The 18,605-nt window shown below is 42.4% G+C and overlaps 1 protein-coding gene across 2 annotated transcripts in view; it reads left to right on the top strand.

Moving 5' to 3' along the window:
* The window catches only part of snrnp200 (small nuclear ribonucleoprotein 200 (U5)), a 54,244-nt gene extending 36,708 nt beyond the window's left edge, over positions 1–17,536 (top strand). For both annotated transcript variants that reach the window (XM_041208992.1, XM_041208991.1), the window contains exons 24-45: positions 137–220; positions 455–561; positions 1,797–1,915; positions 2,225–2,379; positions 2,616–2,805; positions 3,149–3,322; positions 4,294–4,454; positions 6,673–6,900; positions 7,123–7,314; positions 9,973–10,151; positions 10,623–10,774; positions 11,179–11,287; positions 12,285–12,393; positions 12,548–12,737; positions 13,680–13,844; positions 14,091–14,212; positions 14,336–14,479; positions 14,599–14,775; positions 15,240–15,400; positions 15,963–16,044; positions 16,144–16,236; positions 16,884–17,536. In XM_041208992.1, coding sequence (XP_041064926.1) covers positions 137–220; positions 455–561; positions 1,797–1,915; positions 2,225–2,379; positions 2,616–2,805; positions 3,149–3,322; positions 4,294–4,454; positions 6,673–6,900; positions 7,123–7,314; positions 9,973–10,151; positions 10,623–10,774; positions 11,179–11,287; positions 12,285–12,393; positions 12,548–12,737; positions 13,680–13,844; positions 14,091–14,212; positions 14,336–14,479; positions 14,599–14,775; positions 15,240–15,400; positions 15,963–16,044; positions 16,144–16,236; positions 16,884–17,033 — 3,243 coding nt within the window. In that variant the 3' untranslated portion in view covers positions 17,034–17,536. The remainder of the gene's footprint in view (positions 1–136; positions 221–454; positions 562–1,796; positions 1,916–2,224; positions 2,380–2,615; positions 2,806–3,148; positions 3,323–4,293; positions 4,455–6,672; positions 6,901–7,122; positions 7,315–9,972; positions 10,152–10,622; positions 10,775–11,178; positions 11,288–12,284; positions 12,394–12,547; positions 12,738–13,679; positions 13,845–14,090; positions 14,213–14,335; positions 14,480–14,598; positions 14,776–15,239; positions 15,401–15,962; positions 16,045–16,143; positions 16,237–16,883) is intronic.
* The last annotated feature ends 1,069 nt before the right edge of the window (positions 17,537–18,605 follow it).

The following is an 18,605-nucleotide window of genomic DNA, read 5'->3' as shown; positions in this document are numbered from 1 at the left end:
CTACATATTGAGGTTGTGACTCTATGTGGGGCTGGGGGTGCAGCTGGGCTAGTGGCTGATTTGACTATACATTCAAGGCTGCTGGCATGGTTGATTGTATATGACACCTGATAACTTTGTACGTATTGTGTTTCAGATCAATGTGCTGCTCCAAGCCTACATCTCCCAGCTGAAGCTGGAAGGGTTTGCACTGATGGCAGATATGGTCTACGTGACTCAGGTAAGTGCAATAAAGCAGAATGGATTCAGTTCACTAATCAGCTTAAATATTTTTGTTGTACAGTGATATAGGAAAGTAGTGGTTTAAGTCTAATTGTCTCCTGTATTATTGTGTACTGGAGAAGGAGTAAAATTGATGCATTGTACATTTTCTTAAAAAATTAGCTGAGGGCTGTTCACTGAGGCCATCTGTATTGAGAGGATTTGTTAATTATCTTTTCATCTTATGTTTCAGTCTGCAGGCCGTCTGATGCGTTGTATATTTGAGATCGTCTTAAATCGGGGCTGGGCCCAGCTAACAGACAAGACTGTCAATCTCTGCAAAATGATTGATAAACGAATGTAAGAAACTTGCACTAAGTCATGTCCTTTTCTCAAATAATTGCAGAAAAACAACGTAGCTGGATTATTCTATCCATCTATGGCCACTACAAAATTCTTCAAACAAGGGCTGTTCATGCTGGGAAATAAAACACTTTTCTCCATCATCAAGCCTCCCCCAGTTTGTACAATATATGGGTCGGATGTGAAGCCAAGCTGCCTCTGTAGTGTCATCATAGTAGCTGTCTCTTTGAATCAAAATATTGAAAGTTCAAGCCCACTCTGGACTTGATCCTGTATTAATAGATTCATATTGGACAGAGAGGCCATTCAGCCCATCATGCTGTTCCAGGTTGACATTACAGTGCTGCATTCCTTTCATGCTGCATTGTCAAATGCCATCCTTTTGATGTAACAAGATCCCTTCACTTCACCTATAGTTTGAAATACAGTTACTTACAGAGCCAGCGGTCAGTCACTACTATGATGAAATATTCTGGAGGGAGAGGTCCAATGACTGGTACAAAGAACATCACCAAATGCTCATCTTGAGCATATTTTGCCTTCAACAGGAAGTACTCATGGTGTAGGATAACTTCACTGTCTACATCCTCAACCAGGATCCAGAATGCCTTAAGATCCATGTATCTGTGGCAACAGACAGGAGAGAAATCAAACATTACCAACTCAATCCTTCCACACAGAAAGAAAAAAATTATCACTATGCTCTAGTGGATGTTGAAGATCTTGTAGACCTGTTGCTGTGTGCAAATTGGCAACCAGTTAGTTTCCCTATGTACCATAAATTATTGCACCAAAAAAAGAGTAACTAGCTGTGGAATGTTCTGAGAACCTGACAAATGCAAGCTCTTTGCCCGACAATGTGCTTCAGTATCAGGAGAGAAGCCTCTACAGACCAGTATGGCATTTTCTCATAGCAACCATTTGTGGTCTCCCTGTGAGATTCCCACATAAGCTGACTGTTGTTGTGGGCCTGTGATCCCTAGGAACTGCATCTCAAACTCACTTAAAGCTGGTACACATACTTGCGTCTCCTCCAGATGTGAACCCAGATCCAAAAGGTTCAGCAGGTGTTTGACCAACGGAGGTCCGTGTGAAGCTCCAAGTATCTGATCAATGCTGCCTTTAGCCATTGGAATTTAAGCTGTTACTTATCACTGCTATAAGAGTATGATAGGTATTCTAGAACATGTATCAGTGAAATCCAACAACTGATGGTCTTGTATTTATAATAGGTGGCAGTCAATGTCGCCTCTGCGACAGTTCAGGAAGCTGCCAGAGGAAGTCATCAAGAAGATAGAGAAGAAGAACTTTCCATTTGAGCGACTGTACGACTTGAATCATAACGAAATAGGTAAGAACTGTGTATTGCACCACACCCAAAGGAGATTCCGATATATGTGCTGACAAAATTTAGGAGTTTGCTGGCTGGTTTGTTTGATTGTATGTTGCTGATGGGAAATCCTTTGTCAAAGGGGAAGGATGTCATGGCTGAGGTTGCACTGGGGGCAGGTTGAAGATTTTGCATTTGTTTTGTAACTTGTGACGCGGCCACTGCAGTGTTATACAGCCTTTCTGGTGAATTTAAAGCAGCTGCAGGAAACTGTTGGGAGTTGCTGTTTGACTTGGGCTAACAAATTGTTTGCACCTTTTTTCCAACCAGGAGAGTTGATCCGAATGCCAAAGATGGGCAAGACAATCCACAAGTACATTCACCAGTTCCCAAAACTTGAACTCTCTGTTCACATCCAGCCCATCACACGCTCAACACTGAAAGTGGAACTGACCATCACACCCGACTTCCAATGGGATGAGAAGGTAGAATGGAACAGGGCTCATCTCTGCAGCTAATTGTTTGAAGAAAATTCAGTTACAAGATATATGATTCCCAGAATTTTTATATGCAGCTGAGTGTTTACCTCAGGATCATTAATTATAGCTTGTTATTGAAAAGTCCCAATTGAGCAGACCAGTCTTATGGTGATAAATTTGTTCTTTCTGTGCTGAAGGATTGAGTTGGTAATGTTTGATTTCTTTCCTGTCTGTTTCCACAGATACATGGATCTTCTGAGGCATTCTGGATCCTGGTTGAGGATGTAGACAGTGAAGTTATACTACATCATGAGTACTTCCTGTTGAAGGCAAAATATGCTCAAGATGAGCATTTGGTGATGTTCTTTGTACCGGTCTTTGAACCTCTCCCTCCACAGTATTTCATCAGAGTGGTGTCAGACCGCTGGCTGTGTGAGTAACTGTGTGTTTCAAACTATAGGTGACATGAAGGGAAAATTATTGCTTTACTGTCATTCCATCTGCAGCGAGATCTAATTTTCTTCTATGTTCACATAGTCTGTTTGGCACCGATTAAAGATAACAGTCTTTTAGTGAGTCTGAGTTTAATAATTGAGCCCATTTGAGAATTTATTACCACTGAGGTGATCCGAGAGTCACGCTGATTAGTTTTGCTGTAATTTCTATAATGCTGTTTCACTTAATTTCACAGTGTGCATTTTCTATGTGTCATTCTCATTATGCTTGTTTTCATAATTCCTGGTCACAGAGCATCCTGTTACTGTTTTTCTTGCAGCTTGTGAGACTCAGCTCCCAGTTTCATTCCGACACCTGATTCTTCCAGAAAAATATCCTCCGCCAACAGAATTGCTGGACTTGCAGCCACTGCCTGTGTCAGCTTTGCGTAACAGTGCCTTCGAACACCTCTACCAGGATAAATTCCCTTTCTTCAACCCAATCCAGACACAAGGTAACAGCTCCATTTCTAATGCTTCATCCTCTTGCATTCTCACTGGACTCTTAATCATGGTTCGAAAAGATTTATTATTGGTTAGTTGATAAGCCAAGAAAACATGGAAACCTATGATTGACAATGATTATAATTCAGTTTAAAAATAAAAGTGACACTTGATAAAGAAATGCAAGGTGATAAATTTTGGGGAATTATGAAGGAGAGGACATCAACAGTAAACTTCAAAGGAAGCAAAGGTGCAGAGAGCCAGTGAGATTCGGGTATACAAATCTTAAAAGTCGAAGAACAAGCTGATCAAGATATTTTTCAAAAATATGTTGGAGGTTATTTAAGCAGGGGTGCAGAATACAAAAAATGATAAACGTTGGATGGGGAAGTTAGAAAATTGTCCTATGTTGGACCCCCTGCTTTAGGAAGGATGCCAAGGCGATCAGGAACTCGACTTCAAAAGTACTTAATTGGCTGTGAAGCACTTTGGGACTTTCTGTGGCTGTTAAAGGCACTATATGAATGCAAGTCTGTCTTTTTTACTAAGGAGATCAGTCCATCCCTTATCAACGAACGGAATGCTCACCTCTTGTATCCCTGTTCTTGTCATGTTTTCCCCTCCCTCCCAGTGAGCTGTGCGACATGCCGTTGCATTGTAGGTGGTGCAGCCAGGTAGTTGTCAGTGCTACTCTGTAATGTGCCATCAGGGAATTTGTACAGCTGTCCAAGTTGAAGCCTCCTGATTTTCTTGGAAAGTTGCAACTCTGTCAGTTGCAACTGAGCTAAACTGGGAATAGTGAGAATCTGCCTCCACCATGTATTGCACATTTATGCTTCAGTTGATGGCTGCGAGTTTGGCTTTAACTGGACATGATGAGCCTATTTACACTTGTTGCATTGCTTAATCTTGTCTCATAGTCCGTAGTTATGCACCAGGTGACTGAAGCCACAATTCTATAATTTTCATCTTCTATTTTCAGTTTTCAACGCGGTTTATAACAGTGACGACAATGTGTTTGTGGGAGCTCCCACAGGCAGTGGGAAGACTATCTGTGCGGAGTTCGCAATCCTGCGAATGCTCCTGCAGAACTCTGAAGGGCGCTGTGTGTACATTACTCCGATGGAGGCCCTGGCTGAGCAGGTGAGGCCATGTGCTGCACGTTATCAGAAATGCAACCAAGTCACTGGAAATGAAGACTGACTGGACAATCATGTTCATAAAAATCTTCTGACCTGTTCTTGAATCCTATTCAAAAGGCTTCATTTTTGAACTATTTTCATTTTTTTTTAAAAATTCAGAGCATGGGCTTCAGCAGTTTATCCATTGAGTAACTGAGCTAAGCAGGTCAGGAAGGCCAAAAGTGCTGACTGAATTATCTGATCTTAACCAGGGCTGGGATTAGTTTTCTACGAATCCACTCAGCGGCCTAGGTTAATAAGAAGTTAATTAGCCAAATCTCCTGTAGCTGTGTCACAATGGTTGAATGTCATTCTGACTTTGTCCAAGCCAGGCTTGTGCGACCTTTTCACATGGCGGGGGGGGCCACATTTCAATTTTTCTCACACTCGGGAGGTGTTGGCGGGGCTGGTGCAATGAGCAAGTTTTGGAAAGATAAAGTTTAACACAACATGAAAGATGAATTTTGAAACAAAAAGCTGACATATGAAAAGAAACAACTTGCTGAGCAAAAAACAAGTCATAACAGTAAATTTACAGTTAAAAAGATGAGCAACAAATAATGACAACCGTGAGTGTGTGTGTGTGTGTGTGTGTGTGGTCCAGCTCACTTCCAGTCTCAGGGTGCTCACTCTCCCTCACCCGCTGTGAGAGTGGATGAGAGTGTCTGCTGTTGGTGTGCGAGGGTGAGGGTGAATGAGAACTCTGAGATTGGGGGGGGTGATCGAGACACACACATGCATACACAGCCCTCCCCCTCACCCCACTCTCTCTCTCTCTCTCTCTCTCTCTCTCTCTCTCACACACACTCAAACCTCCCGCAACACACACAGACACACCCTGACTCACCCACTCAGCCACACTCTTGCACACCCACTCAACCACCTGCCCAGCCAGCCACCCTCACACTCACTCACTCACTCACCCAGACAGCCACTCTGACACACACCCAGCCACCCCCTCACTCACCCAGCCACTCTCAATAAATCTGCTGTTGGGGGATGAGGGGGGGGAAGGAGCGGAAGAGAACCTGGACCAAGGCCTGAGGCCTAATGGCATCCAAAAGGGGCTGCCCACCAAGCGGAGCACCAAGAACCAGGGGAATGTGGTCAGAGCCCGAACAAAGCACTGCCGAGCCAGAGCACTGGGTCCAGGTGGAAAATGGCCAGAACCATGCCAGAGTACTGGGAGCATGGGGCAAATGGCTGGAACCAGGCCAGAGTACTGGGAGCAGGGGAAAGCGGTCAGAACAGAGCCAGAGTATTAGGAGTGGGTGAAAGTCGCCGGAGCCACGGGAAGGCATGGAGTGGAGGCCCTGCACGCTCCAGAGTTGCCGGTTGCCGGTGTTCTCTGCTCTTCCAATCACTGCCTGCTTCTCTCCCGTGTTTGCTGCTGATGGCTCAGTAGTGAGTCTTTCAGCAGCAAACACGAGAGCAAAACAGAAGGATCAGTCCCCTGCAGAAACCTTCAAACTCACTGACCCGTCTTAACAGCATTTTCAACAATTGCTTCATGGGCTACGTGGAGCTGCTCAGTGGCCCGTAGGTTAGACAAGATCTGAGCCCTACATGTGAATTAGCCACTTGGTGATATACTGGAGGAAAGTCAACATTTGAGAATGTTGCCCAGCAAAGAGTGATGAGAGGAGATAAAATTGGTGAAAATTTATTTCCATATTAAATTTGCACCAAAATTTTTTGCATCGAGCACTTGAGTGGAGGAGACACTTGATAGTTACGCTATAAAATGCTGCCATTGTCATGACTGTGTTACAGGAGGATGATGAGCACTTGCACTGAATTTGTTTCACATTTTGGAATACTGGTGTATATGGAGCTATGATAGTGGAAGTCAGTGCAGATGCTGGTGGGGAACTAACCTGGTAAACACAACACAGGAAATGCTGCCCTCCTCACCACTCTGCTCTCAATTTGAATGATGCTTAATATTTAGAGGGATTAGTTATTGTGGGCATTGCTGCTGCAGGTATTCCCTGTGAATTGAAAGATTAAGCTCCTTTACTGAGCTGTGACATTCCAGTTACTAGCCTGCTCCTGCTGATAACTCTGCTGCATTTCTCTTTGATATTGTTGACTGGGTTTAGGCAGATACTTAACAGAGGTTACTCCTGGATGTGGTACCCAGATGCTTGGCGTTCTAACCAGTCCAATTGTTCCCACAGGTTTATGCAGACTGGTACGAGAAGTTTCAGCAGAAGCTGGGCAAGAAAGTTGTGTTGCTGACTGGTGAGACGAGCACAGATCTCAAACTGCTCGGTAAAGGAAACATCATCATCAGCACCCCGGAGAAATGGGACATCTTGTCCCGACGATGGAAGCAGAGGAAAAATGTCCAGAATGTAAACCTGTTTGTTGTAGATGAAGTTCACCTGATTGGTGGAGAGAATGGGGTAAGAGAAAAGAGATAGTCGGCATGTGTCTAATCAAAACAATCAAAAATGTACAGGATTCACAAGGGCAGTTATTAATTAACATGTTAAAATCACACTTATAGCATCCAGATTGAGGAATGGATACAGTGATGTATCATGCTTATAATTTGTGTGGAAATTCCACTCTTCAATAGCTCAATTTCTGATTGTTATCTTTTGATTTCTTGTCACAATTTTAAGCCCGTTCTGGAAGTTATCTGTTCCCGAATGCGATACATCTCCTCTCAGATTGAGCGGCCAATTAGGATTGTGGCTTTAAGTTCATCGCTGTCTAATGCAAAGGATGTGGCACACTGGCTTGGCTGCAGCACCACGGCAACCTTCAACTTCCACCCCAATGTGCGCCCAGTCCCCTTGGAGCTACACATTCAGGTATGATGGTACAGGAATAGGAAGCTGAGCCAGCTTTGATAACGAGGCTCTGAATTTGTCTGAAGCTCAAATCACAGCTTCAAAGACATTAAATAATATAGTTCTAAAATTGCAGATATTCATCTGAATTTATTTGGCTAAACAGAGGAAATTAATAAAATTCCCCTTGAGCAACTTGAGCAGAATTTCCCCAGCAATCATTTAGACAGCACTGGAGGAAAAATTATTGCATGGCTCTCTTGGTTAAGGCAGTGAGTAAATTGCACAAAGTAGACATTCCCCTACAAAAATAAGAGTGGTACTGCCAAACCTAGATCCCCCTGGTTGTCTAGAGGAATACAGGGGAAGACAAACAGAAAAAGAAAGCGTACGATAGGCTCAAAGAGCTAAGCACTGCAGATAGCCTAGACGAATATAGGAAGTGCAGGGACAAAGTAAAAAAGGAAATAGGGAAATCAAAGAGAGGGCATTTTAAAAGGTTAGTTAAGGAAAAAGTGGGACCTATCAGAGATGAAGATGGAAACTTGTGTGTAGATGCAGAGGCTGTGGGAAGGGTTTTGAATGAATATTTTGCCTCCGTGTTTACAAAGGAAAGGGAGGATGTAGATATAGTAGTCCAGGAGGAACACTGCAAGATATTGGACAGGATAGTCATAAAGAGAGAGGAAGTACTCAAAGGGTTGAACTCCTTGAAAGTTGTTAATTCACCAAGGCCAGATGGATTGTTTCCGAGGCTGCTGAAGGAAGTCAGGGAGGAGATAGCAGATGCTCTGAGGATGATTTTCCAATCTTCACCAGATATAGGGGAGGTACCGGAGGACTGGAGAAATGCAAACATAGTTCCATTGTTCAATTATAGCCAGTTAGTCTTACATCAGTGGTGAACAAATTAGTAGAATCAATCCTGAGAGAAAGGATTAACTGTCATGTGGAAAGGCATGGACTAGTCAGGGATGGTCAGCATGGATTTGTTAAAGGAAGGTCTTGCCTCACAAATTTGATTGAATTCTTTGAGGAAGTGACAAGAAGTCAGAAGATGAAGGTAATGCAGTGGATGTTGTGTACATGGATTTTAGCAAGGCATTTGACAAGGTCCCACAGGAAAGTAAAAACCCATGGGATTCAGGGTAATGTGGCAAACTGGATAAAAGGTTGGCTTTGTAACAGGAAACAAAGGGTAATGTTCGATGGATGCCCTTGCGAATGGAAAGTTGTCTCTAGTGGTGTTCCACACGGCTTGGTGTTGGGATCCTTGCTGTTTGTGTTACATATTAACGTATTAACGATTTGGATGTGAAGGTGGGGGGGGCACGATTGGGAAATGTGCAGATGACACAAAGATTGGCCGAGTAGTGGATAGTGTAGAGGAAAGCCATAATCTCCAAAACGATATAGATGGGTTGGTGGAGTGGGCAGTAAAGTGGCAGATGGATTTTAACATAGAGAAGTGTGTGGCCATACATTTAGGGAGGTCAAACAGTTACAGGGATTACAAAATAAATGGGAATATACTAAGAGGGGTAGATGAAGTGAGAGATCTTGGCGTACTAGTACACAGGTCCCTGAAGGCAGCAGTTCAAGTAGACAAGGTTGTAAAGAAGGCATATGGAATGCTCTCCTTCATTGGCTGAGGTATAGAATATAAAAGTAATGATATAATGTTAGAATTGTATAAAACACTGGTGAGGCCACAACTGGAGTATTGTGTGCAGTTCTGGTCGCCACATTACAGGAAGGATGTAATAGCTCTGGAGAGAGTGCAGAGGAGGTTTACAAGAATGTTGCCAGGGTTAGAAAAGTGTAGCTACGAGGAGAGATTGGATAGGTTGGGGTTATTTTCCATAGAACAAAGAGGGCTGAGAGGTGACTTGATTGAGGTGTACAAAATTGTGAGGGGAATAGATAGAGTGAACAGGATAAAATTGTTTTCCTTGGCAGAGAATTCTAGAACCAGGGCACATAGATTCAAGATAACTGGCAGAAGGTGTAGGGGGGACATGAGGAAGAACTTTTTTACGTAGAGGGTAGTGGGTGTCTGGAAATCACTGCCCAAGTTGGTGGTAGAGGCAGAAACTCTAAACTCTTTTTAAAAAGTACCTGGATCTGCACCTTAATTGCTGTAAGCTGCAGGGCTATGGGCCAGGTGCAGGAAGGTGGGATTAAAAAGGGTACCTGGGTGTCCTCAGGCTGGCATGGACAAGATGGGCCAAATGGCCTCCTTCTGTGCTGTAACTTTTCCAAGGTTCTATGGTTCTAACTGAACCACACAGACCTAGTTCAATCCCCAGTTTGTGCTAAGTTAGTTCACAGTTGCTGAAGCATTGGGAGTGCTGCTCAGTGGTTTCAGTGTCTCAGGAAGGAGCCAATCAACCAGAATTCCAGCACCCAAGCGCGATCCAATGACCTCTGCTATAAAGTACCCATGTAAGGGGCTGGGCGAGATTTGGCTTCACTCAGACAGCCTGCTGAATTGCACTGTGCATTGATTCGTAAGTAAAGAAGGAGGACCTGGACATGGTACAAGAAAGTGATCGTCCCTATTGATTTGTATCTCCTGAGGGTTAACATGCTCAGGACACATGGGGAGAAAATTGGTGCTCAGAGTAGCAGGGAAAGTAAAGAAAATGCTTGATTGTCAATATTTTAATTTGAATACAGGGCTTCAATATCAGCCACACTCAGACTCGCCTGCTGTCCATGTCTAAACCTGTCTACCATGCCATAATGAAGCACTCCCCTAAGAAACCGGTCATTGTCTTTGTGCCCTCTCGTAAGCAAACCAGGCTGACAGCCATTGACATCCTTACATTCTGCGCTGCTGACGTCCAGCCACAAAGGTGAGTTATATTAAATCCGTAAGAATGTGAAAATAAACAGTCAAGTTGTCTTTCGAAGTTTTGATAGTTGAATTCCATTTGTTGTGAAACATTTCACCTTGTTCCTAAATTTCTAAACTGCAGCGAGCCAAGTTTCAACATTCTCAAAAACAGAATTAACTGGAAAAACTCAGCAGGTCTGGCAGCATCGGCGGAGAAGAAAAGAGTTGACGTTTCAAGTCCTCATACAGTTCTGCTGAAGAGTCATGAGGACTCGAAACATCAACTCTTTTCTTCTCCACCGATGCTGCCAGACCTGCTGAGTTTTTCCAGGTAATTCTGTTTTTGTTTTCAACATTCTCAATTTCTTGTTTATTGAAGTACTACAATTCCTGGAAGGAGTCTGGATTTCCGATATGTGAACTGGTGTCACTGATCTGATTGATAACTAACTGATTCTCACTCTGTCTTCCCCCCAACCCCGTTTTACAGGTTCCTGCACTGTACAGAAAAAGATTTGGTCCCATACCTTGATAAGCTGAATGATAACACTCTAAAGGAAACCCTTGCTAATGGAGTTGGTTATCTGCATGAGGGGCTCAACCTGACTGAGCGCAGAATTGTGGAACAACTCTTCCGCTCTGGTAAGAATTCTTACAATTCTTATTAACTACAAGGACAGCTATGGTAGTGGCTTTTGTCAAATTCAGTTTCCGAGGACTTGCTGCAAGGTTTTTAGCAATGAAATATGAAATTACTGTTTGGCTTAGGTGAGTGAATGTTCATCTGTCCCACTAAGCACTGATTTCCCTTGAGGAGTAACTTTTGATGGCTTTAACAGTGCCATTCTCTCTGTCAGCACACTTCTGTCTCTCTCCTTCTCTTTCTCCAGGGAATTTAGATCAGGATTGTACAGACGAAGTACAAAACTCAGTTGCATTCTATAAGGGGAACAAATGTTACATGTCTGGATGCTTTGAATCATGATCAGGTGCATAAAAATGATAAATGCATGTGATTGCACTTAAAACAATTCTCCTCCATGCAGGCGCAGTACAAGTGGTGGTGGCCTCCCGGAGTCTCTGTTGGGGAATGAATATCTCCTCTCACCTTGTTACCATCATGGATACTCAATACTATAATGGCAAAATCCATGCGTGAGTATTTTACAACATTACTTTTGATTGCATGTGCATACTCTCCTTGTATAGTTTTAAAAGAATGGACAGTAAAAAGAAATAAGAAACTGTCATTTCAAGACATAAACTGTGCCACCAAGAGAGGACCCATCTGACTTTCGCTACTCAATAAGCCCCTCACTTTCCCTGCTGCGTCAGTACTTTTCCATCTCCAAGCATGCAAAATGTCTATAACATCAATGGGATTCATGCTGGGAATTTCTGATTTGTTTTCACCTGATCTGGACCCATTGATTTAGTTTTGTTATTTTAATTCATTATGTTTTATTCAGCTTCAGACTGAATGAGCTGACTGCATTCTGAAATCTTAGTTTTGACAATTTAAAGGGGGAGACATATGATCATATCCTTATGTAGCTGGGTTCTCCTAACTCGAGTCATTGCCTATTTAAAACAGGACCCTTTCACGTTATGCATGTTTATAGTTTCCTCTTCTATGTCTGACCTAATATTTACTCTCATTTAGAATCAATAAACCATATATACTAATTGATCCAAGTCTCCCTGAAGATGGACAATACTCATCCCTGCCTACTGTGCCTTATCAGCAAATTTAATAATACCACTAAAAACATCCTGTTCCCTATTGTTCAAAATTATTGTAAATAGCAGAAGGTTCTCAGAATAAATCTGTGGTGAACACCATGTGTTGCCCAGCAATTCTCAATCTGCCTGGACAACTTGTCAGCGATTCCTAAACATCCCTATTAGCTTTGCATGACCACTTTATTTGATTTACTTCAGTTACCCCATCAAAGAATTCCAGCAGGGATGTACAATACATCCTTGATTGAAGACATGAACACTCTGAGGCAGATTGCCTTATTTCTAAGGTATTAGCTGTTGTGCGCTTCCCAGTTCACTCATCACAAACTGTAATTCAACTTGTGTTGAGTAAACATTCATCAGAATGCTGTACTTAAAATTTGGAGGCTCATTGACACTTTTGTTTCAGGTATGTGGATTACCCTATTTATGACGTTCTGCAGATGGTTGGGCGAGCTAATCGTCCCTTACAAGATGATGAGGGAAGATGTGTCATTATGTGCCAAGGGTCAAAAAAGGTGAGGATGATAGGCCGGTTCACACTGTGCACCATAGGATTTGCTCTGTGTGTTTGTACCCAAATTTACTACTTGCAGTGTGTCAGTGCTTGTTTGCCAAGAACTGCACCACATCTATGCTGTTACTGAAGCTCAGACTGATCCTTTGTTTCAGGATTTCTTCAAGAAGTTCCTCTATGAGCCACTGCCAGTGGAGTCCCATCTTGACCACTGCCTACATGATCATTTCAATGCTGAGATCGTCACCAAAACCATAGAGAACAAGCAGGACGCTGTGGATTACCTGACCTGGACCTTCCTTTACCGCAGGATGACCCAAAATCCAAATTACTACAATTTGCAGGGTGTGTATTTGCATCATTCATTTGCAAGGAGAAATTTGAACCATTTAGGTGTCAGAATTGGCTCAATGGTAGCACTTTGACTTCTTGGTGAAAATGTTATAAGTTCAAATCCCACCCTATAATTTAGTCTGATGCTTGAGGGCAATACTGAGAGAATGCTGCACTGTCAGAGGTGCCATCTTTCAGATGAGACATTAAATCGAGGCCTCATCTGTCTTTGAGGTGTATGTAAATGATCTCATGACACTATTTGAATTATAGTAAGGAAGTTCTCCGTAGTGTCCTGGCCAATATTTATCACTCAACCAACATCACTAAAACAGATTATCTGGTCATCTATTACATTGCTGTTTTTGGGAGCTTGCTGTGAGCAACTTAGTTGCTGTGTTTCCTGCATTGACGCCTTTCCCAAAATACTTCATTGCCTGTAAAGCACTTTGGGGCGTCCAGAAATTGTTAAAGGCGCTAAATAAATGATTTGCTCCCTTTAGCCTCCTAATGTAAAATGTTTGTGCAATACCCATTGAAAATCTGAGCGTTTAAATCACTGAGACCACTCACAATTGATCCCAATCTATATCTTAAATAGGTGGTTAATTTTGAAGGTGAGCAGAGTTCTGTTATTTAGAGGGTGCTACCTCTTGACATGACTGAGCACTGCTATGAAATGAGAGTTCTTGTGCCTATAATTCAGGTTTGCAACTGTACCATTTCAAATTGCAAAGCTGTTGCCTCAAGTTCAATTGAGTAAGGTAATTTGCTTAGGACTAATATTTTGGACAATGTGGTAAATTTACATTGAAAAATTATTTACTGGCAGTGTTTATCTGAACCTGCTCAACTTGTCCAGTGTAGGCAGAGTAGGATGTGATAGCCTTGATCAGTTTTTTTACAGGACACTCCAGTTCAGCAGTGAATGGTGTACCCTGTTTTGTGTTCCAGGCGTGTCCCACAGACACCTTTCAGATCATCTCTCTCAGTTAGTGGAAAATACCCTGAATGACCTTGAACAGTCCAAGTGCATCAGCATTGAGGATGAGATGGATGTGGCACCGTTGAATTTAGGAATGATTGCAGCTTACTATTACATTAATTACACCACCATTGGTAAGTGCTGCTATTATCACAGAGATTCAGTGGGGGATGCCATCTCACAATGAAGTTCCAGTGAGGCAGGTTGAGTCTGTCATCTCCAACATCTCTTACAGTAGCCGACTCAAGTGGAAGGCTCCAGTGTAACAATCTGTTGCAATTTGCCTGGACTGAACAGTAGTAGGGGTGGCTAAGAGCAGAAGCATGTCATTCACATTGCAGCAATGAAACTGGAAACTGAGTTTTGTGTTTTGATTTCAGAGCTGTTCAGTATGTCTTTGAATGCCAAAACAAAGATCCGAGGCCTGATTGAGATCATCTCCAATGCTGCAGAGTATGAAAATATTCCCATCAGGCACCATGAAGATAACCTGCTGCGACAGGTCAGTGGCAGGATGCAAGGGCTGTTGAAGGCCAGTGGGGGGTGGGAGGTCAGGTTCTAACACAATGTAGGTCAGTGGTCATGTAGTTGCTTAAAAGCTATTTCTGTTTATTGATTTTTACAGCTGTATCAGAAGGTTCCTCACAAACTGAACAACCCAAAATTCAACGACCCTCATGTGAAGACAAACTTGCTTCTGCAGGCACATCTTTCCCGTATGCAGCTGAGCGCTGAATTGCAGTCTGACACAGAGGAGATCCTTAGTAAGGTGAGGAGCAAAAATGGAAGTTTGAGTAGACAAATGTTCTGGGTATTAATTTCAGCTGCTGTTGCTAGGTCCTGAAACCTTAAGCAACAGTGTTGACCTGTTGTCTTGTTTTCCACTAGGCAATTCGTTTAATCCAAGCTTGTGTGGATGTACTGTCTAGCAATGGCTGGCTCAGTCCAGCTCTGGCTGCAATGGAACTGGCCCAGATGGTGACACAGGCAATGTGGTCCAAGGACTCATACTTGAAGCAGCTTCCACATTTCACTTCGGAGCACGTCAAACGCTGTACTGACAGGGTAAGGACAGGGATTCATGCTGAATGTTTCAACAGGGTAGATGTGGGACCAGTCAGCACGAGAGTTGTACTGACAGGAAGTGGCAGGCATTGAGTGGTGTGCAGACAGTGTAAAGACACCAGTTCAATGCACAGTTGTGCTGCTACAGTAACAGTGGAGCTAGGCACTGAGGACTGTACTAACAGAGGAAGTGTGGAGTCAGACTGGTATACAGTGGCTATCAATAATTTAGTGTTGACTTTACAGTGTTGGGGAAGAATGATTCAGTATAGTTGAGCAAACCTTAAAATTTAATGCATATTAAGTAAAATCTTTTATAAGGTTTTGCCTCAGAGTATGATTTTTTTTTTCAGAAAAAGCACCTGTTTGCTCTGCACAGGAAGTAACTAGTGTCTGAACTAGTTGAGAGGTGGACTGAGCTGCAGCCCTGTATTTGTTCAGTAATGTAATGTATTTTTTTTCAGGGGACTGACAGTATTTTCGATATCATGGAGATGGAGGATGATGAGCGCAATGCGCTGCTGCAGCTCTCCGATGCACAGATGATGGACGTTGCCCGATTCTGTAACCGGTACCCCAACATTGAGCTCTCCTATGAGGTGATCGAAAAGGAAAACATCAAAAGGTGAGAGCAATTAAATAAAACAGACCTCGGCCAGTAGAACAGCAAAGACCGAGACTTTTAAGGTGGGACCTGGATTTTAATCCAGCTTGGGTGCAGAGGAGAGAAGTTGTTGTTTGACCTCTGATATCCAGTTCAATTGACTGGATGTTGCCAATGATAAATGACCAGCATTGAAGTAATTGGGTACTCTGGGAACTACAAATTATCAGGTGCCAGAGAGATGAGGGTGAAATTTTATTGTTCACTTTTAAAGCAAGTCTGAGTGCAAACAATTCAGCATCAAAATTGAGCTGGCTGAAAGCTACGTGAAATGTAAGGTCTCTGCTGAATTTCTCAGTGACAGACAGTTCCTTCGGGAGGTAACTGAAAGTTGGCTGAAGCATAGGAGCTGGAGGGCAAGGCACAAGCTTGCCACATGGTGCCTTGATCGAATTGGGTCATAGCAAATTGAAGAGTAAAGTACCCCCAACTGACTGGAAAAACCAGTTGCTTGGATGGTTGTTTTTGTTAAGAGAAAAGTCAAGACTTTGTGACATAGCTGACAATGTGCAATTTTGTGCAGTGGGTCCTCGGTTGTGGTGATGGTACAGCTGGAGCGTGAGGAAGAGGTGACTGGACCTGTCATTGCACCTCTGTTCCCTCAGGTGAGTCCATATACCAAGAAGGAAATTCTTTCCAAACATTAGTATTTTCTCCTGACTTCTTTCTACTTTTCTCACAAAATGCTGTTATATCTCCTTCAGAAACGTGAGGAAGGTTGGTGGGTTGTGGTCGGGGACCCCAAGACAAACAGCCTAATATCCATCAAGAGGCTGACCCTACAACAGAAGGCCAAGGTTAGTGTCATCTCTTTGCCTCAGGAAGGAAGATATTCATTCATTAAATGTTAGGTAATGAGTGGCAGTGACTTAAGCTACTAAATACCTGGCAACAAAGGATATATTTGTTCAGTTTGGACTTGAAAGGCAGTGTGGGCTACGAATCGAATTGGGGACAGAGAGTGAAAAAAAGAAACATTTTTATGTATAAAAGGTGGTACGAGTTTGGAACTCTACTCTGCAAGCAGCAATTGATGCCCAGTCAGTTGTTACTTTTGGATAAAGTTTAGTTAATCCCAAGGTATTGAGGGATTTGGGTAAAATATAGAGATAATTTGCAGATTAGCCATGATCTCTTTAGTGGAACAGAGGGGAGTAATGACCTACTATTCATAAAATTTTAATACCAGACTCATTTAAAAATCTGTTACCATATGAACAAAGGCAGGATGCCAAGGCTGAGGCCCACTCAGTCAATGCTGTTAAGACCCACTGATGTGTCAAAGTAACATGACCAAAGAGTTGCGAGCGACTTACTGACTTAGATGTTTACCAGGAACCGCCTCTCTGTGTGTATATATAGTTGCAAGTGAATGATTTCAGACTGAGAATATAGGTTGAAGGTTGGTGGTGGTAAACTCAGATGTATTCATTTTGCATTTCAGGTGAAACTAGATTTTCTTGCACCAGCTCCTAGTACCCAACACTACACACTGTACTTCATGAGTGATGCGTATATGGGCTGTGATCAGGAGTACAAATTCAACATTGATGTCAAAGAAGCTGATAGCGAAGGCGAAAGTGACTCTGATTAAACATCCAGATACAAATCTGTGGTTCTGCAAAGACTACCGTTATTAAGATCTCCCAAAATCCACATGCACATTGTATCTCATTTCAGAAATGTGGCATTGAACTACTGCACTATTTAACTCATGTGCATAGTAAAGAACCTTGACGATTTTAATGTAGATTTTCTTTCGCAATTAATGTTACATCTTTGTTCAAATGTGGCATTGGAGAAACAAAAGTGATGAGTAACTGACTGTATTTGGCTACTGCAGTTTAGACTGTGAATTTTAGATTACTTTAGTAAAGTGTGTAAAATGTGTTTCAAGAATTTCAGTTGAACCAAGATTTAGCCAGATGCTTTTTTTGCTGCAAAAAGTCCTTTCATAATTTGTACAGTTTATATAGTGAAGTTTTATTAAGTGTAAGATTGAGCTGTGAGAGGTCTGTACCCCGTGTGTAAGCTTGCACATTCCTACTCTGTCAATGAGAAGTTCACACAAATAAAATATTAAATGTTTAAGTTTAAGTCCATTTGCTTCTCTCATTTGAACAAATGAGTGCCTTGTGCCACAGTTACAGTTCCCAAACTCCAGGATCTCGGAATTGCCGGGAAAGTTGTTAAGCTATTACTTTTCTCTTGTATTCAGTTCCTTCACATTTATTCACAGGAAAAAGATTAGCATTATTGTTGTCAATCTGTTGGGCACCATTCAGTCATACAGATTACAAAACTTAATGCAAACCAGACATTTAAGTTTTTCCCAAGATAAAAGCAAAATACTGCAGATGCTGGAAATATGATATAAAAACAATAAATGTTAGAAAGACTCAGCAGGTCTGACAACATCTGTGGAGAGAGAAGCAAAGTTAAAGTTTCGAGGCCACACAACTCTTCAGAGCTCCACCATTTTCTGTTTTTAAGTTTCCCAACTGAGCTCCAGACTTGAAATTCAGTATCAATGACCATCAGTTGGTAACGACAGTTTCTGATCCTTGCATCCAAATTGAATGACTTTGCTCCCTTTCTCCATTTCCCCCCACCTCACTCGTTCAATGCCATCTGCCACAGTTTTGTCCGGCTCTGCCCCCTCCCCACCTTTCAGTAACGCAGGTTCACCTCTGGTAGTAAATGTGATTTGGATTTCAGTCATATTGCCACTGTAAGATGTAATGTGATTTCTCTCCAATAAATATTCCTTCTCGTCCCACTCACAACAGACTTGGTGTTTTGAAGAAAATGAACCACTTAATCTTAAATGGACCCCATAACCAGCTATCAACCATTTAAGTGGAAATGAGTATGATGAGCATGCTCATCGAATGCTCAGTTTGGGTTCTGCCAGTGACTTAACTTTTACACTTTTGGTCCAAACATGGACAAGAGACGAACTGGTGAGGTGAATGTGCTAGTCCTTGACATCAAGACAGCATTTGATTGAATGTGGAATCAGAGCCTGAGCAAAATTGAAGTCAATGGGAATTAGGGGAAACTCTTTGGATGGTAGTCATACCAAGCACACAGATGATGGTTATGGTTCTTGGGGGTCAATCATCTCAGTCCTCAAACATTGCTACAGCAAATTCTCATGGTCGTG

This window comes from Carcharodon carcharias, chromosome 17 (genome assembly GCF_017639515.1).
Source record: "Carcharodon carcharias isolate sCarCar2 chromosome 17, sCarCar2.pri, whole genome shotgun sequence".
Lineage (NCBI taxonomy): Eukaryota > Metazoa > Chordata > Chondrichthyes > Lamniformes > Lamnidae > Carcharodon > Carcharodon carcharias.
Note: the sequence above shows the minus strand (reverse complement) of the source record. Positions and strands in the feature narration are given on the sequence as shown.